The 27,377-nt window shown below is 41.6% G+C and overlaps 1 protein-coding gene across 3 annotated transcripts in view; it reads right to left on the bottom strand.

Annotated features, from left to right (window-relative positions):
• LOC134356884 (constitutive coactivator of PPAR-gamma-like protein 1 homolog) overlaps positions 1 to 27,377 on the bottom strand; it is a 138,948-nt gene that overhangs the window by 92,427 nt on the left and 19,144 nt on the right. For all 3 annotated transcript variants that reach the window (XR_010020454.1, XM_063068124.1, XM_063068123.1), the window contains exon 2: positions 21,339 to 21,585. Coding sequence is in view for 2 of the 3 variants with exons in the window: in XM_063068124.1 (XP_062924194.1) it covers positions 21,339 to 21,585 (247 nt within the window). In the remaining variant the exon portion in view is untranslated. The remainder of the gene's footprint in view (positions 1 to 21,338; positions 21,586 to 27,377) is intronic.

Here is a 27,377-nt window from a genome sequence, read left to right as displayed (position 1 = left end):
GGACACTGCTAGACTTCCAGAAACACTATGGGTTCAGCAATTTCACATTCTATTTACAACTCCCAAGTCAGTTCTTGTCTTGCATCATCATTCATTTTGTCAGTTAAATCTTTACTATGTGTATCCTCATTAGAGACTTTATCTAATTGTTTAAAATCTGTTACATCACTTAGTCACTGACTCTAAATGTTAATTTACTCTTTCAACAGATGCTGCCTAATATGCTGCGTATTTCAGTATTTCCTTTTATAGTTCTGAAGTATCTAATTATAATTGGAACAGTGCACGCATGCATCCCTCTTGTCCTTATCCATCTGAACATGTTTTTCTATGTGCACATGATCTCCATTTCATTTCACAACTCAATGAAATCTTTATCTGGACTTGCTATTCCAAACACCCTCCACCGCCCTTCACTGGCGCACCCTACGATGTCCATAATAGATATGGACACAGTCTCATGGAGTCAAAAAGGGAGAAGGATGCAAGTAGCTCTCAAAGTCCTCAATAGCAATTCTGACCAAGTGAATTTTCATGACAGGTTCTGCATTCAACAATTTTGCAGAACAAGAGAGCAATTAGTTACTTCAAGCAATACTAACTCACAATTAATGTCCTTTTTCATCCAAAATAACTGCCTGGTTTCAATGAGTTATACTATGGTACAAAGTCCTCCAGTTGCCTTCCTACACATCTGCACTTTTGTTTTCACTGTTCAATAAAAGAAATATTCATGGGTTGGCTGAAGTGGCTCAGTAGCAGACTTCAGACTTCTGTCACGTGCAGTTTAACACTCCTTGCTGCTAAACTGTTCTACTTCCAAGTATAGTTGTGAAATCTACTAAAGAAATCCCCATTGCTTCTTGAACAACTTCTTCAAGTATTTTCCAGCAGGCTTCAATGTAGTCTTGCTACATATCACCACCAGATTGCATCATGATCAAAGGCTTGCTTAATTCATTTCGCAATTACATTGTTTTCAGGTAGTATAATGAATCTGGCCATGCCTCTTTTTCTGAGCAGATAATTTCAATTTATTGGAAGAACACAGGACATAGAAATCTACAGCACATTACAGGCCCTTCAGCCCACAATGTTGTAACCTACTCCAGAAACTGATTAGAATTTCCCTACTGCATAGCCCTCTATTTTGCTAAGCTCCTGCCAGGTCAGAGGAGGCGCGGCAGGCGAAGGAGTAAGTGCGGGGATTGGCTGAGAAGGAGCGGCTGATTTAAAAGGCCGGTTGTGAGCAGCGAGGAAAATAGACCATCCAGGTCAGAGGAGGCGTGGCAGGTGAAGCTAATAACTCAAGTTATCAGCTAACATAAACAAGGTTTGCTCTAAGGGAGCGGCCTTGTCGAGGGAAGTGCCTTGTGAGAAAAGTGCGAGTCTTTGGCTCGAGTGCCTTGTGAGAAAAGTGCGAGTCTTTGGCGAGGAGGCTACGCCACAGTTGGAGAGGGTGAGAAGTGGTGAAGAGATGACCGCTAGGCTGATTCAGTGTGCTGCGTGCATGATGTGAGATGTCAGGGACACTGATAGTGCCTCTGGCTCCTACACCTGTGGAAAATGTGTCCAGATTGAGCTTCTGAAGGACCGTGTGCAGTACTGGAGGGGCAACTGGATGACCTTAGATTCATCTGGGAAAACGAGTGTTTTCTGGACAGGACCTACAGTGAGGTTGTTACACTGAGGATACCGGAAGAGAGAAGGGGGACGACGATGAGCAAGGAAAGGATGCTTGAAGTACAGGAGACCCTGGGGTATGTGCCTCTCGTAAACATGTTCACCCTCTTGGAAGCTGTCGGGACAGAACATGATGCCAGTCAGGTCTGCGAGTCAACAATCGGCGCTGGAGCAAAGCCGAGGAGACAGACGTCAGGCAGAGCTGTGGTAGTAGGGGACTCCATAGTGAGAGGTACAGAAAGGGGTTTCTGTGGCAACAGGCGAGATTTAAGGATGGTGTGTTGCCTCCCTGGTGCCAGGATCCAGTTTGTCATGGACCGATTGCAGGGAATCCTCAAGAGTGAAGGTGAACATCTGGAAGTTGTGGTGCATGTCGGCACAAATGATGTGGGGGAAGAAGAGGAAAGACATTCTACAGCGTGACTTCAGAGAACTCGGAAGAAGGCTGAAAAGCAGGACTTCCCAGGGTGGTTATCTCCGGTTTGCTTCCAGTTCCTCGTGCTGGAGTGGGCAAGAACAGGGAGATAATGGATCTGAATGTGTGGCTGAGGAACTGGTGCAGGAAGCAAGGATTTACATTCTTGGACCACTGGGGTATGTTTCGGGGTAAGGATGAATTATACAAAAGGGACGGGTTGCACCTTAATAAGCAGGACAGCAGCATTCTGGCGGCCAGGTTTGCCTCTGCAACACGGGTGTGTTTAAACTAAGTAGTGGGTGGGAAGGGGATGAACTGGAAATATAAGGATGGAGATAAAGGGAAAGTGAGAATAAGAAAAGTTAAAGAAAGACAGCAGAATCAACAGAGCAGAAAGCTCAAGAAGGGATCTTACAGTATGGCCAAGTGAATTAGGAATTGATATGGGAGGTGAGGGGAGTAATGAATTAAAAGTATTATATATGAATGCACGGAGTATAAGAAATAAAGTAGATGAGCTTGAGGCACAGTTGGAAATTGGTAAGTATGATTTTGTGGGAATAACAGAGACATGGCTTCAAGTGGACAGGGCCTGGGAATTGAATATTCAAGGATATACGTCCTATCGAAAGGACAGACTGATGGGCAGAGGGGGTGGGGTGGCTCTGTTGGTGAGGAATGATATTCAGTCCCTTGCGAGGGGGGACATAGAATCAGGAGACGTAGAGTCAGAATGGATAGAACTGAGAAATTCTAAGGGTAGAAAGACCCTAATGGGAGTTATCTACAGGCCCCCAAACAGTAGTCTGGATATAGGGTGTAAGTTGAATCAAGACTTAAAATTGGCATGTCGCAAGGATAATGCTACAGTTGTTATGGGGGACTTCAACAAGCAGGTAGACTGGAGGAATCAGGTTGGTACTGGACCCCAAGAAAGGGAGTTTGTGGAGTCCCTCCGAGATGGATTCTTAGAACAGCTTGTACTGGAGCCTACCAGAGAGAAGGCAATTCTAGATTTAGGGTTGTGCAATGAACCGGATTTGATCAGGGACCTCGAGGTAAAGAAGCCATTAGGAGGTAGTGACCATAATATGATAAGTTTTAATCTACAATTTGAGAGGGAGAAGGGAAACTTGGAAGTGTCAGTATTACAGTTGAACAAAAGGAACTATGGTGCTATGAGGGAGGAGCTGGCCAAAGTTCAATGGAACAATACCCTAGCAGGGATGACAGTGGAACAGCAATGGCAAATGTTTCTGGGAATAATGTGGAAGGTGCAGGATCAGTTCATTCCAAAGAGGAAAAAAGAACCTAAAGGGAGTAAAGGGAGGCCGTGGCTGACAAGGGAAGTAATGGACAGTATAAAAATAAAAGAGAAGAAGTATAACATAGCAAAGACGAGTGGGAAGCCGGAGGATTGGGAAACTTTTAAAGAGCAACAGAAGGTGACTAAAAAGGCAATATGCGGAGAAAAAATGAGGTACGAAGGTAAACTAGCCAAGAATATAAAGGAGGATAGTAAAAACTTCTTTAGGTATGTGAAAAGGAAAAAAATAGTTAAGACCAAAATTGGGCCCTTGAAGACAAAAGCAGGTGAATTTATTATGGGGAACAAGGAAATGGCAGGCGAGTTGAACAGCTACTTTGGATCTGTCTTCACTAGGGAAGACACAAACAATCTCCCAGATATAATAGTCGCCAAAGGACCTAGGGTAATGGATGAACTGAAGGAAATTTATATTAGGCAGGAAATGGTGTTGGATAGACTGTTGGGTCTGAAGGCTGATAAGTCCCCAGCTGATGGTCTGCATCCCAGGGTACTTAAGCAGGTGGCTTTAGAAATCGTGGACACATTGGTAATCATTTTCCAATGTTCTATAGATTCAGAATCAGTTCCTGTGGATTGGAGGGTGGCTAATGTTGTCACTCTCTTCAACAAGGGAGGAAGAGAGAAAACAGGGAATTATAGACTGGTTAGCCTGACGTCGGTGGTGGGAAAGATGCTGGAGTCAATTATAAAAGATGAAATTACGACACATCTGGATAGCAGTAACAGGATCGGTCTGAGTCAGCATGGATTTACGAAGGGGAAATCGTGCTTGACTAATCTTCTGGAATTTTTTGAGGATGTAACTATGAAAATGGACAAGGGAGAGCCAGTGGATGTGGTGTACCTGGACTTTCAGAAAGCCTTTGATAAAGTTCCACATAGGAGATTAGTGGGCAAAATTAGGGCACATGGTATTGGGGGCAGAGTACTGACATGGATTGAAAATTGGCTGGCTGACAGAAAATAAAGAGTAGCGATTAACGGGTCCCTTTTGGAATGGCAGGCGGTGACCAGTGGGGTACCGCAGGGTTCAGTGCTGGGACTGCAGCTGTTTACAATATATATTAATGATTTAGATGAGGGAATTAAAAGTAACATTAGCAAATATGCAGATGACACAAAGCTGGGTGGCAGTGTGAAATGTGAGGAGGATGTTATGAGAATGCAGGGTGACTTGGACAGGCTGGGTGAGTGGGCAGATGCAGTTTAATGTGGATAAATGTAAGATTATCCACTTTGGTGGTAAGAACAGGAAAGCAGATTATTATCTAAATGGAGTCACGTTAGGAAAATGGGAAGTACAATGAGATCTAGGTGTTCTTGTACATCAGTCACTGAAAGCAAGCATGCAAGTACAGCAGGCCATGAAGAAAGCTAATGGCATGCTGGCCTTCATAACAAGGGGAATTGAGTATAAGAGCAAAGAGGTCCTTCTGCAGCTGTACAGGGCCCTGGTGAGACCACACCTGGAGTACTGTGTGCAGTTTTGGTCTCTAAATTTGAGGAAGGACATTCTTGCTATTGAGGGAGTGCAGTGCAGGTTCACAAGGTTAATTCCCGGGATGCCGGGACTGTCATATGTCGAAAGATTGGAGCGACTGGGCTTGTATACTCTGGAATTTAGAAGGCTGAGAGGGGATCTTATTGAAACATATTATTAAGGGATTGGACACGCTGGAGGCAGGAAGCATGTTCCCGCTGATGGGTGAGTCCAGAACCAGAGGCCACAGTTTAAGAATAAGGGGTAGGCCATTTAGAACGGAGTTGAGGAAAAACTTTTTCACCCAGAGAGTGGTGGATATATGGAATGCTCTGTCCCAGAAGGCTGTGGAGGCCAAGTCTCAGGATGCTTTCAAGAAAGAGATGGATAGAGCTCTTAAAGATAGCGGAATCAAAGGTTCAGGTGATAAGGCAGGAACTGGATACTGATTGTGGATGATCAGCCATGATCACAGTGAATGGCGGTGCTGGCTCAAAGGGCCAAATGGCCTACTCCTGCACCTATTGCCTATTGTCTCCACATACCCATCTAACAGCCTCTTAAAAGGCCCTATTGCATCCACCTCTACCACAGTCGCCGTCAGTGCATTCTATGCACCCACCACTCTCTGTATGAAAAACAGATATTCACTATCCTCTTTATTATACAAAATTGCAGAAAAAGTCATAAGCTGATTTTTCTACTTTATGTATAGGTCAAATCGAGTCAGCTGATGGGCACCACAGTGGCATAGGGGTTAGTGTGATTGTATTACAGCTCGGCGTGTCAGAGTTTGGAGTTCAGAGTTCAATTCCGGCGCTGTCTGTAAAAAGTTTGTACGTTCATCCCCTTAGTGCACGTGTTTCCTCCGGGTGCTTCAGGTTCCCCCCTACAGTCCAAAGACACCGGTTGGTAGGTTAATTGGCCATTGTAAATTGCCCTGGGTTAGGCTAGGGTTAAATAGGTGGTTGTGGGCAGTGTGGCTCGATAGGCCGGAAGGGCCTGTTCCACGCTATATCTCTAAATAAAAAAAATACAACCCTGCCATTTATAATAATAGCCACCTCTGCAGACTTTCACCTTTTGCCTCTTGACTGCAAGACACTGTGGAGATTTGTATGTACAGCTCAGCACTTCACAACAAGCCTCCCCTCCAGGGACTCTGTCGACACTTTCTGCTTCTCAGTAAAGTAGCCAGTATAGTTGAAGATCCCACTCTCGGGCATTCTCTTATCTCCCCACACCTATCAGGTAGAACATACAAAAGCCTGAAGGTGTGTACTACCAGGCTCAACGGCAGCTTCCATTCCTGCTGTTTCCAGACAACTGCATGTTTTCCTTGTATGATTCTTGATCTCACAATCTACCTTGTTATGTGCTTGCATATTACTGTCTACCTGCACTGCACTTTCTCTGCACTGTAACACTTTATTCTGCAGTGTTTTAATCTGCAAGGATTTTCACTGTACCTCGGTACAAATGGCAATAATAAACCAATTTACATACATTCACTGCATTATCTGCCATCACTTGCCCAATATAAAGGCAGGTTCCACCTACTGTTTTCATTTTTAAATGTACAGTGGATACCAGTTAATTGGGACACTTTAGGATCAGTACATTTGGCCCAATTAAGCAGCTGTCCGTATTAGCCAAAGTTTCATGGAAATAGTTAAAAAGGGTATAAAAAAGCCAAACAGTGTATACTGCCAGGTATGGGGTGTCCAGGGAGGGGTAGCACGTCTGAGGGCTTGCCGTGTCCATTCTGGGGCAGCTCACTCACCTTTGATCCCCACCGGATACTTGGCTCTCACCTGTGGCTCCAAGTAGCTATTTGCATGCAACAGTGGCCACACCATGGTACGCCACTTCAACAAGTGAGTTAAACCAAGTGAGGGTAGCCAGTAGGCCTCATACACCGGTGAAATAGGGGCATGCCTGTTAAGCCAGCTGCAGCAGACTGGGCAGATGAGATCAACTTTGAGATCCAAAGGCCAAAAAGGCTTCATGGAGAGCCAAGGGCATAATAAGGCATAGAACAAGTCATGGTTACCCACTGCAACCAAAGAAGACCCCTACTCATACCACTGAACCCACACATCCAAGGTCAAGAGTGGAACTGTCAAAGTTCAACAGCTTTAAAAACTCTCCAACACAGGTTTCACTGTCTGTCATCGTCAGATAGGATGGACAAACAACTTGCTGCTGTGTTCTTTTGGTTGACTGAAAATGAACAAAATTATTGCAGTCATCCAGTGCTGGTAATGGACTGCCTTCATGCAATGTTTCTATGATTGCATCCTCCAAATCTTCACTTTCATTGTAACATTCAAGATGTCTGTTGACACCATCAAATTCTTCAGAGTTCCTAATTTGTTGAAATAGTGAAATCGTTTCAATTTTACTCACAGATGTTTCTGGCATCTCCAAGCCTGAATGCTTGAAACTGCAATGAGCAAACAATTCTAAGTTGTCCTACTGCTTATTTCCATGATCAGTGACAAAAATCACTGCTTTTTCCAACACAAATACGCACAATTGACACTTTAAAAAACTGTTTGCTCTAAGCACAGTGTAGCGTCTAACAGCCACGCAAGTTCACGAGACTGATGCTAGTCAGAAACTGTTTGGCAACAGTCTCCTGCCCCAGTTAAGCAGCACAGTGTCCTAAATAAATGAAGGGGATCCCGGCTATTTTCTCAATTAGTTTTCATTCTTTAAGAGCTTTCACAAATAAACGGCTATCTCAATTAACCAATGAACTAATTAACTGGAACCCACTGTACTGGAAAATTCAACGGTGACTTCATCTGTACCATTGTATACTGATGCAAATGAATCAAAGCCCACTGTCTCTTGATGTATATTCTGGTTATCCAATTTGGAAAGGATCATAAAGGAATGACAGTGAAATCAAACAGGGGCATGCTGATATTTTAGGGTATACTGACGTTAAAGTGGTGGTAGTGGTGATGTTGTTGTTGGGTATCTTTTAAGAATATTAAGGTGGATAAGTTCTCAGGGTCTTTTGGGACCCAGAATACGGAAGGCAGAAGACTGCTGGGCCCTTGGCCAAGATTTTTGTATCCTCTTAGACACAGAGAGGTCCCAATATTGTTCCTTTGTTTCAGAATAACAATCAGGATAATCCAAGACATTATAGGCTGGTGGGTCTTACATCCGTGATAGGGAAAGTAATGGTGAAGATTCTTAAAGATACGATTTATTCACATTTGGAGAAGCATGGACTTATCAGAGATATTCAACACCACCCTGTGTAGAGAAAGTCAAGTTGAGTTTTTTTGAGGAGGTAGCAAAGATGATTGAAGAGGCTACGAATGATGACGTCATCTACACAGCATTTGACGAGGTTCCTCATGACAATCTGATGCAGCCACATGGGATCCACGGCAATTTGATACATTGGACTCACACTTAGCTTGGTTATACAAGAAAGAGCAGTGAAGGAGGGATGTTGATGTGACTAGAGGTCTGTGACCAGTGGTGGACTGCAGGGATCAGTGTTGGGACCTCTGTTGCCTACAATCAAATGAAAATGATCATAAAAAGCATAGAAGAAACATTACTAAGTTTGCAGTTGGCTCAAAAATTGGTGGATAGTGCAGATGATTGTCAAAGGATACAGCAGGATATATAATGCATCAATTTGATATCTGGGAGGAGAAATAATGTATAAATTATACACCTTGAAATTTGTTTGCTGATAGGCAACCCCAAAGCAAGAAACTCGAATACCCAATTTTAAAAAAAGACCAGGAAAACACTGCACAGAGAGGGAGAGAGAGACAGAAAACAAACCATCTTGTGCATATACATTTGTAATTGAAGCAGACCAACAGTATCCCAAAACAGACCAGAGTCCCAGATCCGCTCCTGGAGCAGTCAAGAGTAGGCCCAAACCAAGCCTTGGTTACCAGATTTCACATCAGCAGGGCAGAAGCACACAGCAGCCGGCTTAGTTTACAGCTCAGCACCGTGAAAAGAATGAACATTTGCAGGACAGCAAGCGAAATTAGCCCGACCTTGTCCAGATGGAGTTTATTCTGACAAGTGATGCATTTTGAGAGAGAAGCTGTAAGAGGGAAGTCTGCAGTAAATGGCAGGACCCTTGGGAACACTGAGATATAGATGGATCTTAGGGGGCAAATCAATAGCTCTCCAGAAGTGGATAGGATAGGATGATTCTTGCCTTCATCAGTCAGAGCACCAAGTGTCATGGATTCTTGATTACCTGACTGGCAAACCACAGTACGTGTGCTTGCAACACTGTGTGTCTGACAGAGTGATCAGCAGCACTGGGGCTCCACAGGGGACTGTCTTGTCTCCCTTTCTCTTCACCACTTACACCTCGGATTTCAACTACTGCACAGAGTCTTGTCATCTTCCGAAGTTTTCTGATGACTCTGCCATAGTTGGATGCATCAGCAAGGGAGATGAGGCTCAGTACAGGGCTACGGTAGGAAACTTTTGTCACATGGTGTGAGCAGAATTATCTGCAGCTTAATGTGAAAAAGACTAAGGAGCTGGTGGTAGACCTGAGGAGAGCTAAGGTACTGGTGACCCCTGTTTCCATCCAGGGGGTCAGTGTGGACATGGTGGAGGATTACAAATACCTGGGGATACAAATTGACAATAAACTGGACTGGTCAAAGAATAGTGAAGCTGTCTACAAGAAGGGTCAGAGCTGTCTCTATTTCCTGAGGAGACTAAGGTCCTTTAACATCTGCCAGACGATGCTGAGGATGTTCTACGAGTCTGTGGTGGCCAGTGCGATCATGTTTGCTGTTGTGTGCAGCAGGCTGAGGGTAGCAGACACCAACAGAATCAACAACCTCATTCGTAAGGCCAGTGATGTTGTAGGGATGGAACTGGACTCTCTGACGGTGGTGTCTGAAAAGAGGATGCTGTCCAAGTTACAGGCCATCTTGGACAATGCCTCCCATCCACTACATAATGTACTGGTTGGGCACAGGAGTACATTCAGCCAGAGACTCATTCCACCAAGATGCAACACTGAGCGTCATAGGAAGTCATTCCTGCCTGTGGCCATCAAACTTTACAACTTCTCCCTTGGAGGGTCAGACACCCTGAGCCAATAGGCTGGTCCTGGACTTATTTCCTGGCATAATTTACATATTAATATTTAACTATTTATGGTTTTATTACTATTTAATTATTTATGGTGCAACTGTAACAAAAACCAATTTCCCCCGGGATCAATAAAGTATGACTATGACTATGACTAAAAGTAGGGAAGTCATGCTCCAACTGTTTAAAACTTTGTTAAGGCCACATCTGGAGTACTATGTACAATTCTGGTCATCCCATTAAAGGATGAATGAGGAAGCTTTGGAGAGGGTGTAAATGAGGTTCAGCAGGATATTGCCTGGATTGGATTTACGAGCTACAAGAAGAGGTTGATCAAACTTGGATTGCTTTCACTGTAACACAGGAGGCTGAGGTGCAACCTACAGAGGCAACTGGAAAGATAGAAACATAGAAAACATGTGCAGCACAATACAGGCCCTTCAACCCACAAAGCTATGCTGAACATGTGCTACCTTAGAACTACCAAGGCTTTATCCATAATCCTCTATTTTTCTAAGCTCCATGTAGCCATCCAGGAGTCTCTTAAAAGACCCTATCATTTCCGCCTCCACCACTGCCGCCAGCAGCCCATTCCACGCACTCACCACTCTCTGCGTAAAAAAACTTAACCCTGACATCTCCTTTGACCCTACTTCCAAGCACCTTCTCGTGCTAACCAATTAGCCCTGGGGAAAAGCTTCTGACTATCCAAACGATCAATGCCTCTCATTATCTTGTACACCTCTATCAAGTCACTTCTCATCCACCATCGCTCCAAGGAGAAAAGGCCGAGTTCACTCAACCTATTCTCATAAGGCATGCTCCCCAATCTAGGCAACATCCTTGCAAATCTCCTCTGCACCCTTTCTATGGTTTCCATGTCCTTCCTATAGTGAGGCAATCAGAATTGAGCACAGCACTCCAAGTGGGGTCTGAGCAGGGTCCTATATAGCTGCAACATTACCTCTCAGCTCTTAAACTCAATCCCACGATTGATGAAGGCCAATGCACCGTATGCCTTCTTAACCACAGAGTCAACCTGCGTAGCAGCTTTGAGTGTCCTATGGATTCGGACCCCAAGATCCCTCTGATCCTTCACACTGCCAAGAGTCCTACCATTAATACTATATTCTACCATCATATTTGACCTACCAAAATGAACCACCTCACACTTATCTGGGTTGAACTCCATCTGCCACTTCTCAGCCCAGTTTTGCATCCTATCAATGTCCCGTTGTAACCTCTAACAGCCCTCCACACTATCCACAACACACTCAACCTTTGTGTCACCAGCAACTTTACTAACCCAACCCTCCATTTCCTCATCCAGGTCATTTATATAAAAATTACAAAGAGTAGGGATCCCAAAACAGATCCCTGAGGCACACCACTGGTCACCGACCTCCATGCAGAATATAACTCGTCTACAACCACTCTTTGCCTTCTGTGGGAAAACTAGTTCTGGATCCACAAAGTAATGTCCCCTTGGATCCCATTACTCCTTACTTTCTCAATAAGCCTTGCATGGGGTACCTTATCAAATGCCTTGCTAAAATCCATATGCACTACATCTACGGCTCTACCTTCATCAATGTGTTTAGTCACATCCTCAAAAAATTCAGTCAGGCTCGTAAGGCACAACCTGCTTTTCACAAAGCCATGCTGACTATTCCTAATCATATTATGTCTCTCCAAATATTCATAAGTCCTGCCTCTCAGGATCTTCTCCATCAACTTTATCAACCACTGAGGTAAGACTCACTGGCCTATAATTTCCTGGGCTATCTCTACTCCCTTTCTTGAATAACGGAACAACATCCACAACCCTCCAATCCTCCAGAACCTCTCCTGTCCTCATTGATGATGCAAAGATCATTGCCAGAGGCTCAGCAATCTCCTCCCTCACTTCCCACAGTAGCCTGGGGTACATCCCGTCCAGTCCCCGTGACTTATCCAACTTGATGCTTTCCAGAAGCTCCAGCACGACCTCTTTCTTAATATCTACATTCTCAAGCTTTTCAGTCCACTGCAAGTCATCCCTACAATTGCCAAGATCCTTTTCCGTAGTGAATACTGAAGCAAAGTATTTGTTAAGTACCTCCGCTATTTCCTCCAGTTCCGTACACACTTTTCCATTGTCACACTTGATGGGTCCTATTCTCTCACATCTTATCCTCCTGTTCTTCACATACTTGTAGAATGCCTTGGGGTTTTCCTTAATCATGTCCACCAAGGCCTTCTCATGGCCCCTTCTGGCTCTCCTAATTTCATTCTTAAACTCCTTCCTGCAAGCCTTATAATCTTCATATCATTACCTCGATTCATATCATTACCTAGATTCATATCATTACCTAGTTTTTTGAACCTTTCGTAAGCTCTTTTTTTATTCTTGACTAGATTTACAACAGCCTTTGTGCACCACAGATCTTGTACCGTACCTCCCTTTCCATGTCTCATTGGAACGTACCTACACAGAACCCCACGCAAATATCCCCTGAACATTTGCCATATTTCTTCGGTACATTTCCCTGAGAACATCTGTTTCCAATTTATGCATCCAAGTTCCAGCCGGATAGCCTCATAGTTCCCCTTACTCCAATTAAACGTTTCCCTAACTTGTCTGTTCCTATCCCTCTCCAATGCTATGGTAAAGGAGATAGAATTGTGATCACTATCTCCAAAATGCTCTCCCACTGAGAGACCTGACACCTGACCAGGTTCATTTCCCAATACCAGATCAAGTACAGCCCCATCTCTTGTAGGCTTATCTACATATTGTGTCAAGAAACCTTCCTGAACACACCTAACAAACTCTTCCCCATCTAAACCCTCACTCTCGGGAGGTGCCAATCAATATTTGGGAAATTAAAATTTCCCACCACAACAACCCTATTATTACTACTCCTTTCCAGAATCTGTCTCCCTATCTGCTCCTCGATGTCCCTGTTACTATTGGGTAGTCTATAAAAAACACCAGTAAAGTTATTGACCCCTTCCTATTCCTAACCTCCACCCACAGAGATTCTGTAGACAACCCCTCCATGACACCCTCCTTTTCTGCAGCCTTGACACTATCTCTGATCAACAGTGCACACACCCACCCCTTATGCCTCGCTCCCTATCCTTTTTGAAACATCTAAAGCCTGGCACTTGAAGTAGCCATTCCTGCCCCTGCACCATCCAAGTCTCTGTAATGACCACAACATCATAGCTCCAAGTGCTGATCCACGCTCCAAGCTCATCCGCTTTATTCAGGATACTCCTCATATTAAAACAGACACATTTCAAACCAAGATGCTGCCAGAACTTGAATAACTGAGTTAAGGTAGAGCGAGGGGTGATCTTACAGAGATTATTGGTCACAAAGGGCATAGATAGACCGAATGCACTCAGTCTTTATTCCAAAATTGGATATATCAAGTACAAGAAGGCATAAATTTAAGATGAGGGAAGAAAGTTTTCATAAGAGTACAGGGGCAACTTTTTTTTTACAAAATATGTGGAATGTGCTACCAGAGGAAGTGGTTGAAGCAGTTATAACTTTTAAAAGGGAGTTGGATGGATATGTGGATTGTAAAGATTTGGAAGATTATGGGCCAAAGGGCTTGTTTCTGTACTGTATGACTCTGACAAAAACTATGAGAGGCATAGACAGAATAGATTGCCATTCCCCCGGGGTGGCGATGTCGAATACCAGAGGGCATAGTTTTAAGGTGAGAAAGGGAAAGTTTAAATGAGATTTATGTGGCAAAAGTGATTAAAGCAAATATGAGAGCAATATTTAAGAGGCATTTATAGAGATAAATCAATAGACTTTGGAAGTCAGACTGCATCAGTATAGACATCCTGGGTCAAAGAACCTTTTCCTGTGCAGTACTGTTCCATGCCATTCTGTAGACAGGCTCTTTGGCAAGTTCCACACAATACAGCAGATCAGTGAAATGAACTCACATGATTCTTAAAAGTAGTGTCAATTAAAGTTATATATGAATAACTTCATCCTCAACAACCACCAGATCGTAGATAGCATTGACAACACCAACGAGTGTGACGGTCTTCTTGGAGACCATCATTTCCTTTACACAAGCAAAAGATACAAAAACAACTGAAACTTAAGGCATCCAAGAGGATCTCTAGGCCAACAGCGGAACTGTATACTGTTACAATCTGTACTCTCATGACATACCATACTAATAATGATCAAAGATCTCAACTCTTTCAGCAACGTAGTAGAGCACAAACACGTTGAACATTCAAAGCAGCTTAGCACCTTTACAACCAACAAATCGAATCAAAGCTCTGCAACTGTTGCCGCAACCAAACGGGAATGCTGGGAACAAATAAAGCAATCTCAGCTAAATGAGTGAGTGCATTGGCCAGCCAAAAAAAAAGATAGCCTTGTCTCTACTCTCACTGAAATAAAATTTGGAAACAATTCAATGACAGCTTACGTAAGTTTCTTCCGTTTGGCTGTGCTACTATTATTCAAAGAATTATTGTTCTTTTTGTTGTTGAATGTTAATTAGGATCATAAGTCACAGGAGCAAATTAGGCCATTTGGTCCATCGAGTCTGATCTGCCATTTCATCATGGCAGCTTTATTTTCTTTCTCAACTGCATCCCGGTACTTCTTGTAAGATGGTGGCACGTTCAATCGCAGCGGCTTCTTTGGGGTCAACCAAAGGTGTTATTGTCCTTTTTAAATGTATTTTTTTATGATCACAAGACCCAGCTGGACATTATGAACTTAAAAGTACTGTGGATCTACCCCATCAGTAAGTTGCTTGATGGCAGAGAAACTGAAGGAGCTAGATGGTGCAGATCGCGCTGCTGCCCGAGTCAGAGAGGCATCGGAGGAGTCAGTGTGTGAAGGAGGTGTGCAGTCTAACAGTGAGAGATCGCCTTAGTCACTTCTCTTGTGATCACAAGAACCAGTTGCACACTGTTAAAGATGTATGCTGCAAACTTGATTCACTGATTTATTGGCAGATGGTGGGGGAAGCTTTGTCATAACAAGGACGAGGCCTCAAGCCCTGGTGTTGCCTGTTTACAACTTTCCAGGAGAGAAGCATCGGGGTCAATACGCTCCACCAGAGCCAGTGTGGCATGGCATTCAAGCCAGAGTTGGTGTTGGCCCCCACTGTTCGCTTGGCAGAAGACAAGCTGCATTGTGGTCAACTGCATATTTCTGCAACTTTCATGGACTCAGGGTTTTGAACTTTTTTTCGTGGGACTGTATTTTCCTGATATACGTGTTTGCTATCTTATATGAACCTTGTGCTGTGTGTGACTGTTGGTACTGTGTGTGACTGTTGGTACTGTGTGTTGTAACTTGGTCCCAGAGTAACACTGTTTCGTTTTGCTGTATTCACGTAAGGTTGAATGACAATTAAACTTGAACTTCTCCTGCCTTCTCTCTGTAACCTTTGGGACCCTTACAAATCAAAAACCCATCAACCTCCACTTCAAATATACCCAGTGACTTGGTCCCTACAGCTGTCTGTGACAATAAATTCCATAGATTCACCAACCTCTAGCTAAAGAAATTACTCCTTATCTCTGCTCGAAAGAGACGTCCTTCTGAGTCTGTGTACCTTCTGGTCACAGACTTGCCCAGTATCAAAAATATCCTCATTGTCCACACTCTGTCCAGGCCTTTCAATATTCTGTAAGCTTCATTGGGATCCCCTCTCATTCTTCTAAACTGCAGTGCACATAAGCACAATGCCCTCAAATACTCCTCATCCATTAACCCTTTCATTCATAGGATCATTCTCTGGACCCTCTCCAAAGCCAGTGCATCCTTCTTTAAATATGGGGCCCGAAACGGTTCATAATACTCCACAGAACCCTGCTACCAAACACACCTTTATCTCCTCCTGCACTCTCCGCTTTTCACTAGGATCGCTCCTTCTGTCATTCCCTTATCTGATTCACCCCTCTCCACTAAGTTCCCTTCTGGCTCTTAGACCTACAAGCAGAAAAAGTGCCACATCTGCCCATTCACCTCCTCTCTCACTTCCATTCAGGCCTCAAGCAGTCCTTTCAGGTGAGACAAAACGTCACCCGCAAGTCTATTGGGGTCATCTACTGTATCCGGTGCTCCTGCAGTGGCCTCCTCCACATCGGTGAGACCCGATGTAGATTGGGGGACTGCTTCATTGAGCCCTTTTGCTCCATCTGCAAAAAGCAGGATTTGCCAGTGCTCATCCACTTTAATTCCAATCACCATTCCCATCCTGACACATTGACCAATGGCCTCCTCTACTGCTACTATGAGGCCACTCTCGGGTTAGAGGAGCAATACCTGATATTCCGTATTCCATCGGGGTTGCCTCCAACCTGATGGCATAAGCATCGATTTCTCAAACCTCTGGTAATCTACCCCCTCCCCTCTTCTTCAATGCCTCACCCTGCCCCCTCTTTAACCTCTTTTCTACTCATCTGCCTACCACCTCCCCCTGAGGTGCCTCCTCCTTCCCTTTCTCCCATGGTCCATCCTCCTCTCCTATCAGATTTCTTCTTCTCCAGCCCTTTACCTTTTCCACCTGTCACCTTTTGCTTACTTCATCCACCCTCCCTTCCCACCTGCCTTCACCTATCACCTTGTACTCCTCCCCTTCCCCACATTCTTATTCCGGCTTTCCTTTCCAGTCCTGACGGAGGGCCTCAGCCTGAAATGTGAACTGTTTATTCACTTATATAGATGCTGCCTGCCTACTAAATTCCTCCAGCATTTTGCGTGCGTTGCTCTGGATTTCCAACATCTGCAGAATTTCTTGAGTTCACAATATTTCAAATGTGGTCAGACCAATGCCTTATAAAGCCACAGCATTACATCCTTGCTTTTATATTCTAGTCCTCTAGAAATGAATGTTAACATTGCAGTTACCTTCCTAATCTATCCAAGTTCCTGAAGACTCTCAGCTTCCTCAACACTACCTGCTCCTCCACCTCTCTTTCTACTAACTATATATTCATCACTACTCTTCTTCTTAATTTTGTCTTAATGTTGATTGAAATGAAATTCTTATCCCTTTCTAAACTTTCTGTCTTATTTATATTCTGGAGATTCCAGTAAACTCTCCTAGACTCTCCTTCCCTTTTACTTTATCCATACTTTTCTAAGCTGTTGAAATCACACTCTTATTATTTAGCCCTATCCACAGGCTGAGTAATGCACTTCACCAGGACCATGCTCCCAGCATCATTCTGGAGGAGATTGTTCCATCAGAACAGCTTCCTTCTTCGCCAATAATTAGTGCCAATGTCCTATGAATTTAGACCCACTTCTCCCACACTAATCTTTGAGCTACACATTTAACTCTGATCTCATTAACCCTGTGCCAACTTTCATGTGACTCAGGCAGCAAACCAGAGATTATTACCTTTTTGGTTCTACTTTTTAATTTAATCCCTAGCTTCTTAAATTCCCTCAGTAGAATGTCTTCCCTTGTTCTTTCTATGTCACTGGTTATCCACAAGGACTATGACAACTGGATCTTCCCCTGCCCACCCCACCCCCACTCCAAAGTCAGATGACATGCACTGAACCCGGTTACCAGAGCAACGCAGCATTCAGGGACTCTTGATCCTTGTGACAGAGAACTGTGTCTAGTCCCCTGACCATGCTCTTCCCACCTATAACTACATTCTCCTCTCTCCCTGTGTTTTTATTGACATATTTAATATACACCACTAAATTGCTCATAAAGCTTTTTTGGGTAGAGAAGCCCACTCCAACCAGTCATAAACATAAGCATCAATTTTATACAGGTATTGGATGTCAATTCTTGGTTGTTTAGAAATCAAATACAGTGGATTCTCGTAATTGGGATACATCTGGCCCAGTACATTTTGGCTTAATTATGCGGCAGCTCCAATTAACTGAAGTTTCAAGGAAATAGTTATAAAAGTATAAAAAGACAACCTACCATTTAAGTAACAAATTAAGCATTTAAATTAAATACAGAACAAATTAGAACACTACCAGTACTACTAGAGTACAAGAAAACTTGGTATTGTTTCCTAATAATTATCGACAGAGGAATTCATTGAGTTTACACTGCTGTGTTCTTTTGATTGACTGTAAATGAACAAAATCAGCACAGACAGCTAGTGCAGGTTATGGACTGCCTTCAAACAATGCTTCTGACAACTGCATCCTCCAAATCTTCATTTTCATGGTAACTTTCAAGATGATTGTTGATATCTTCTTTCATAGTTCCTAACTTGTTGAAGTAGTGAAATTGTTTCATTTTCACTCCCAGCCGTTTCTGGCATCTCCAAGCCTGAATACTTGAAACTGCAAAGAGTAAGACAATTCTGAATTGTCTTACTGCCTATTTCTCACCAACTATCTGTGACAAATATCACTGGTTTTTGAACACCAACACATGCAACTGACGCTATTTAAAAACCGTTAGCTCTAAGCACAGTGTAATATCTAACAGCCATACAAGTATGTATGTCTGACGCTAGTTAGGAACTGTTCAGCAACAATCTTCTGTCCCAATTAGGTGGCACAGTATCCTAAATAAACAAAAAGAAACCAAGCTATTTTCTCAGTTTTCGTTCTTTAAGAGGTGTCTCAAACAAGTGCTGCCTGATTAACTAACAGCCCAGTTAAACAGAATCCACTGTAAACGACTACTCAATCATGGTGCAGTACTTCAACACTCTCAAATGGTTCATAAAATACACTTTGTTATAAAAGAAAAGTCACCAACATTTTGTTCTGTCTTTCAAAGCCAATAGGACACCTCTGCTAAGAATAATTGGAGGTGGTGGGATTGGGATGGCAATTACACAGCCTCTCGCACACTGGTTATTGTGCCAATGAATTTAATTAAATCATATCCATTCCCCTTAATACCTTTACCTAAAAAGTGCCATCAAGTCTGCTATCAAATTAATTGTACTGGTTCTGCTTCACTGAGTTTCCTCAGTTCAGTGTTAAAGTTTACACCTATTCAGCAGAGATAGGAGAGATTCTACTGATTTTGGAAATCCTTCCTTCCAGCTATTACCTCCCAATTTCTCACATCATTCCCTTTCACCCCCTCTCCCCCACCCACGTACCCTCCCACCTTACCGTACCTCATCTATCACCTGCCAGCTTGTGCTCCTCACCCTCCTGTTGGTTCTAATGAAAGGACTCTGCCCAAATCATCAATTTCCCTCCATAGATGCCGCTGAGGTTGCCGAGTTCCTCAGGCATTTTGTGCGTATAGCCCACCAATTCAGCATATGACTGACAATATTACACAATTGTCACCTCAGATTCAACATCCATCCTTTCAATATCAAATAGTAAAACATACAACTAATGTTATGGTGGTTGCTAAAGCACAACTCCTCCATGAAGATGATACTTTAACTAGTGACGCCTGATAAGTTTTCAGTATGATCTTTAGTATCTTCTTAGAAAAGGTACAGTATCAAAACACCGCCATCATGCGACCTTACAAAGCAAGAACTGGCCATCTCTACTATTCATTTACACATTTAAACACAGTCTATCAAATGTCATTTCACTTGACACTGTGTCTATTTACAGTTAGTTTGGGCCTCATATGTGGTACAATGCTCCTCCAAGAAAGGTCTGGTTAGTGAAAATCTTGTTCTAGGTGGGCGCTAGTGATAAAAAAAAACACGTACAACAACAATGCAGCTTTATAAGTCATCTGAACTTGTGTACTTTGGGTTCTCCTCTATCTTAGTAATAAGTAATGTAGAACAGTTAGGTGTCCAATATATACATAATATACATACTTCTTCACTGCATCCATTGAATATCCCAAATGCTAAACCAAAATGCATTATTTTTCTTCCCTTCTGGAATATACTTTTAAGAGACACTAAGGCAAAGGCTTCTACAGCCGAAGCTTGTGCACCAACCCTGCTGCAGGACAACTACTAAAATTTAGTCACATAAAATCCCAGAGCCTATTAGCTGTGTAAAACCAAATATCCTGCTCTTTATCCAGGAAAGTGAACACTAACAATCAATGTTCTTGGCCGCCTGTTTATTATAAATGCGCAATAACTGTTCCTATTCTCAGTAATGTGCTTATTTCTCCTCTCAAACTATTAAAAGCTGGCAGGCTCATTAACCATTAGCAGTCTCCTGCAAAAATACAGACACACACTTGACTTCAGTATTAAAATATATCTTTGCCAGCTCCCAAGTGTTTATGTATCATGTTGGAGCCACCCTGAGCTTTAAAAACCCCAACGTTTTCTTAATTCTCAAGGCTACACCACAAGATATAGTTAGCCTAGAAGTTAGCTTTAGAGTTTGGCAATTTCACCCAGGAAAACAGCTGTTCCAAATTGCTCAAACCTGTCCCAAGAGAAACGTATTCCTTCAGCAGGCACCAGTACTTCTACTTAAAATGATTTTCAAAGCATATGGGCAGAAATGTTGACTATAAATGAGAAGCTTTAGATTCCAACATATACAAAATAACACAAGTCAGGAAGACCAAAGGCAAAATCAACCATTGATAACTTTTCTATCATTAACACTATTTCTAAAAACAATAAAGTAAACCACATCTGATCATTTAAAAATTCTATTTATAGTAGCAAATGGCAGCAACAACTCAACTTTAGGTATGCCAAGTCCAAGTGCCCATTGTAGAAGTATGACCTGTATAAGCTTGCAGCTGTGCCCTATGCTACCAACTTACTTATAATCTCTGCATTTGTGCATTCTGTCATTTTAAAGTGTTAGCATAGGAGATCAACACAACACACACCATTTTTATGTCTTAATTATCCTAATAAAAGTCCTCAATGACTTGCTATACCCCATCTCTTCATGGAAGTGATTTCACCTTCCTGTTACGACTTCATTTCTCATTAATTTTCCTATCTTTTCTGTACACTTTAAGAAGTCGGAATATTTCGATCCTGCTCCTAATCACCAGGATAGCTGTTGTTGATTATCTCAGTAACGCCTGTTATATCATAATAGTTCTATAGAGAGGGAGAATTTCTGATCTAGACTGTGAAAGTTTAAATTTCTTTATACTGAGTAAGACCATGTTACTATTCTTGCTCAAATCAGGTTAGGTTGCTCCCACACAGTAGCCAAGAAATGGTACTGAAACAACAAATTGAATAAATATTGAATGGCAAACAACCCAAGTAAAAGAAACACTTAGAAGACGAGATTTTTTTAAACTCTTAAAGCATTTCAAAGCTGTAAAACATTCGATATAGAAAAATAAATTCTTACACTGCAACTTTTAAATGAACAATAATATTCTAAAATCACAGACAAGAAACTATTTCTTTGTATATTCACTCACCTAACAATGCAGCAAAGATAACAAAGCGACTAGGATTCAGATCCAGTTGCTTGGCAACTTCATGCATCAGGTATTGGCTGGTAGTGAGGCTTTTGCCATTCCGGCTCAGTTTAAGGGCATGGGCGCTGAAATAGTATTGGATGTTACACAATGCATAATCCGAGTCATAAGCAAGCAGACCGTGGAAACCATTCTCTCTGCAGAAGGCTATCACTTCTTGATGGTGATCTTCAATGCTCTGTGCAACCTGCAAAAGAACAAGGCATTTTATTTAAGCACCAATGGAATTAACTGAAACCTTAGAAAACTACTTTTAAGTAGGTCATTTGATATTCACATTTCTTCATATTATATTTATATATACTATATTTTTTATATGGAAGTTTCACATTAACCACAGCTAGGCGAGATTCTGTAAGCACACTTAAATTTAGCTTTGGCTTTTGCAATATTCAATGGGGGTTGCTGTAAAGTAAAAAAATCTATAAAATTGTATGGTAAATTATTATTAATACTTAATATTTCTTCTCTGCTTTAGGGCATCCACACTCTCAATTTTCTCTCCATTTCTCTTGAATCACTGGGCTGCAGAAGATTCTTGTTCAAAACTGAAATAAGTTACAGCTTTTGTAATTGTCCCACAAGGATCAAATACACACATTAATTTAATTAGGCCCAGTAGACTGGGAAAAATAGTCCTGCTCAGTGGCACACTAATATATAAACTTGTCAGTTATTCTTTCTATAGCAGAAGATGGGGAGAAACAAATAGCTAAAACTGAGTGGAAAAATATTCTGGAAAAGGGCATACAAATTACTTTATTCCCTAAATAACTTCAGGGGGATATAATTTATATGCATTTACATACACGTGTTTATTTTTTCCCCTAAAACAAAATACTTACATCATGGAATACAAAGTTCACCATTAATATCCAGCAGTTCTACCTACATTCTGAAGTAATTTCTAACAAATAAAGTACTTCTGGAATTTGTTCACGTTTAAGAGATCTAACACATCACAAGACCTCAAAACGGTAAAAGTGGTAATGACAGAGTAAGTGAGGCTGGTTAAAAGCAATATTAGCCAGAGGACCATGAAGAACTCCCTGAATTAATCAAAAATAGCAGTGCTGGATAGAATACATTCACCAACGAGATTAAAGATTTCAGTTTTACGTCTCAGTAGGTAGCCTGGTGCAGTAATTCCAGGACACACTGTAATATCAATCTAGATACAACACTCAAGTTTTACCATCCCCAGAATCAGAGGAAGGAGTGATACTCAACTCTTGCTTTACTCCCTTCATTCTTTCCCTTCACCTACTGCTATGCAAATTTGCTTCCGTGTTTTTTTCCAGTTGTGTTGAATGTTATAACCAATAAGGATGACTACCTCTAGTTTTAATTATTGACAATTCGTTAAATGATTACAAAGTACTTTTTCTAAAGCACAATCTCAAGATTATACAATCATTTAAAATTACAGGCAGTCTCGGTTATATACCAGGTTTAATTCTTGTGAGCTGTTTGTAAGCTGATTTCTCTCTAATTTAGACACAATTGTTTTCTATAGCTAACCATATTGCAAACCTCTGCAAATATTTTCCATAATTCTTTCATTTCATGGAATATTCATCCAAACACAGACTAACAGTAAATATACCATATCCGGTTGTGAACGAATGCCACAAAGCATTTTATTATTGTTAGCATCTTGAAAAGTTTGTAAAAAAAAATTAAGGGAGAATTGGGTAAAGTCAAATTTCCGTAAGTCAGGTATCTCATTACCTGGTACCCTGTTTAATTTTCTTCTTCCAAGGATATGATTTCTTACAAAAGCCCAGAACTTGCTTAAATTCATAACTAATAATATGATTTGTTCTTATACTGTTCAATACAAGTCTACAATGGTTTTATCACTAGATATCCCGAATCTTTGAAAGAAGCAATGTTCACTAAAATGTATAATTAGTGTGGAGATAATGACCTAAAATTGGGATTAAATAGATGGTGTAATAAAAGTTTACAAAAAAAGAACATAGTGAGTAAAAGCTAAAAAGTCAATATCTCTACTCCAAATAAACATCAAATGTTATTTCCTTAAAGCTATTTTTTCAGCTGTCTTCAATTTACACAAATACAAATACCAATGTCACAATGCTGTTTACTGACTACAGCTCCACGCTTAACACGATCATTCCTACAATTTTGAACGAAAAGCTCCGGAACTTGGGCCTCTGTACTTCCTTCAGCAATTGGATATTGGCATTCTTAACCAGAAGACCACAATCGGTGAGGATCTCCATCTTGCTGACAATCAACACTGACACACCTCGTTGTTCTACTCTCTCTACATCCATGACTGTGTGGCATGGCACAACTCAAATGTCATCTAGAAATATGCTGACAATATAACCATTGTTGGCAGAACCTCAGATGGTGATGAGAGGGCGTACAGGAGCGAAATAGACTAGCTAGTTGAGTGGTGCCGCAGGAATAACCTTGCACTCAACGCCAGGAAGACCAAAGAACTGATTGTGGACTTCAGAAAGCGTAAGATGAGGGAACACACACCAGTCCTCATTGAGGGATCAGAGGTGGATAGAGTGAGCAATTTCAAGTTCCTGGGTGTCAATGTCTCTGAGGACCTAACCTGGATCCAACATACCAATGCAGCTATAAAGAAGGCAAGTCAGCAACTATATTCCATGAGGAGTTTGAGGAGATTTTCTATGTCACCAAAAATGCTCCAACTTTGACAGATGTACCATGGAGAGTATTCTAATTGGCTGCACTGCTGTTTGGTATGGGGAAGGGGAAGCAACTGCACAAGATCGAAGTAAGCTGCAGAGAATTGTAAAATTAGCAAACTCCATCTGTAGTATCCAGAGCAGTGCCAGAGCATCATCTTCCAGGAGCAGTGCCTCAGAGAGGTGGCGTCCATCATGAAGGACCTCTACTACCCAGTGATTTATTTCCCTCTGCCATCTGATTTCTGAATGGACATTGAACCCATGCATACTACCTTACTGCTCTTCTTATCTTTTTTTTTACACTACTTATTTAACTATTTAACATATACTCACTGTAAATTAGTTTACTTTTCTCTATTATCGTGTATTGCATTGTACTGCTGCCGCAAAGTTAACAGATTTCCCAACATATGCCAGTGATACTAAACCTGATAGTGATTTTAATAACTTCAATATCAGTTCTAAAGTGGCTAGTAATGAAGTTGTGAAATTCTATACTTGAAAGTGGTGATGTGACTGAGTACAGCATTTTAAGCTAGACTAATTGCTGAGTTCAGATGTTCATTGGCTTTATTAGTAATAAGATTTAGCAATCCAAAAACCAGGATTGTTGATCCAGAAACTAGAGTCCAAACCCCACCATAGTAATTGTTGAATTTAACTTTAGATAATAATCTTCAATTTAGAAGAAATAGTCATTAGTATTGATAAATCAAAATAAACCTTGCAAGTTTGCAAATTATTGCTTAAACCCATTTGATTCATTCAATGAATTTTCCATTTTTATCTGGCCTGTCCTTTAAATTATACCATATTTACCAATGTAAATCTTAAGTGCCAGCTGAAATGGCTAAACCACTTAACTGCACCAGTACCAGTAATAAGCATGCTATGGATGGGCTATAAATGACTACCTTGTTTAGGAATGCCAAGACTCCAAAACATGAATTAAAAAGAAGACCATTTCACATGATGAGTTATAAACAGTCCCAAAGGAACACTAAATGTATTAAATTGTGACTGCAACTCTCTCAGACCCACACCATAATTATGGCACAAGTGCTACAAATTTGGATCATCCATGGCTATAAATCTAAGTCATTTGACATCAATCAATCCAGGATGTGGTTTAGTAAGCATTAATTTATGCTCTTTTAAATCTTCAAGAAGTACACATGTTCCGTGAGTTTAACCGGAATATCCACGACTTGAAAACATACTTGTGCTTGTTTGCACAACTGCTGCTTTAATATTACCATAGGAAATCTGAATAAACACTTGGAGGGGTAGATCTGAAGTTAACTATTAAGCAATTTTATATTTCTAGATACTTTAACATATCAGTGACAGAATCAGATATTTAACTCAAATATAAAGATACAAAAACAAAGATTAAGTTTCAACAAATCTGAAAGTCTGCATGCATAATCATATATTCTTTCTTTCAACAAGGTACACTAAGTGTACTGCATTTGAAATTGTAGACAAACTGAACAGTATGTCAGATGTGAGGTACTAAAGAACTAGCCAGGAGAAATCTCAATTTCTTGAAGCAAACCAACAACCAAATCTACTAAAATTCTGTTTCCAGACTCATTCTCATTGTCTCAATGGTTCACAGAACCTTAAAATCCTCACCAGTTAAATTAACAGAGCAAAATGAACCACTTCAATGGGAACAATCACACACTACACTAGTTTGACTTTACTGAATACACTCAATCTGTGGTGATATGAAGCAGGGAAAAGGATGTGGTTAAAAAAAAGTGAACTCTAAAACCAGAACCAACAGCCAGAAATTGTAAAACACAAGCAGAAACAAAAATTACAGAGGCTAAAATGCAAAATAATATTTAAAAAATGGAAGAACAGACAGTTAAAAGAACAAAAGAGATAAGCAGCAAAGAACTGTCCAACAAGCACTATCATATATTACCAGTCAAATTTACAGAAAGATGTTGTTTCTTGCCTTTGTCTCCATGCCATCCACCTCCCACAGATTCCAACGGGGTTAGTTGGTCCCAATTTCTGTCCTTCCTCCTCAGCCACAGCCAAAAGCTGCTCTTTTCTGCCACTTCAACCAACTCCCTGATGGACCCCAAGCCTTGCTCCAGTCACTGGCCTATCATGGAGTAACCTTGTCGTCAATGAGCCAACAAAGCCCCAGAATCCTACCCCACAGGGTAGATGATGGTCCTCCTGCCAGCGTCCTTACACTCAGCTGCCAGATCTGAGTCTCCAGCCTCTTCCGCTCAAGGGCAGCCTCCACTCCTTCCTCCTATGGGATGGTTAACTCAATGAAGAGGGCTGTCTTAGCAACCTTGGATCACAGTACTCAGTCTGGGCGGAGAGATGTGGTGATTTCCTTGGGAATTGTAGCTATCTGCCGAGATCTGACCTCAAGTTCCACATCTTGCCTATGGAGAGTCCTGAAGCAGTTCTTGGGCAGGACCATTCAATGCTCTTACCAGCCTTAACAAATGGGATGAGACTTTGTCCCACTGGGGAAAGGCTGCTTCTCGCATCCTGCCTGCTAGTCTTGAGGATCTCTGCCAGCTTCTTTAGGGCCTGGCTGTTCCGCCATCTGTAACACCCTTGGAAATTCCAAATACAGGTCGACCTTCACTAATTCGGCACCATTGGGACCTGAGGAGTGCCGGATTAGTGAAAATGCCGAATTACAGAAGGATCACATTAAGCATAATCAGTGCTGGGTTATCGAAGGAACCGGATTACAGGTAGTCGGATTAGTGAAGATCAACCTGTAGTGAACTGTGTTAAAGCAGCATCACTAATAAAATATCCCGTTTCTGCAAAGGAAAAGGCAATAACAAATTAAAAGAGATGCAATTTCCAGGGGTGATAAGGATTTTTAAGAGCATGGTGAACCTAAACAACTTCATGTTATACCATTTAATACAGAAAAATAATTCCAAGATGTACAGGTTTCCCCCGCCATCCGAAGGTAGAGTGTTCCTATGAAACGGTTCGTAAGCCAGAATGTCGTAAAGCAAAGAAGCAATTACCATTTATTCATATGGGAAAATTTTGTGAGCATTCACAGACCCAAAAATAACCTACCAAATCATGCCAAATAACAAATAAAACCTAAAATAACAGTAACATATAGTAAAAGCAGGAATGATATGATAAATACACAGCCTATATAAAGTAGGAATTCTTTTCCACAATCATTGCCTGCACTGTTGTCTGTAGCGAAAATCTCACGCAAGCGCCGTTGGCAAAAACAGCGCAAGCGCTCTCGGCAGAAAATCTCACGCAA

This window comes from Mobula hypostoma, chromosome 15 (genome assembly GCF_963921235.1).
Source record: "Mobula hypostoma chromosome 15, sMobHyp1.1, whole genome shotgun sequence".
NCBI lineage: Eukaryota > Metazoa > Chordata > Chondrichthyes > Myliobatiformes > Myliobatidae > Mobula > Mobula hypostoma.
The sequence above is the reverse complement of the archived record's forward strand: the minus strand, read 5'-3'. Positions and strand labels throughout refer to the sequence as shown.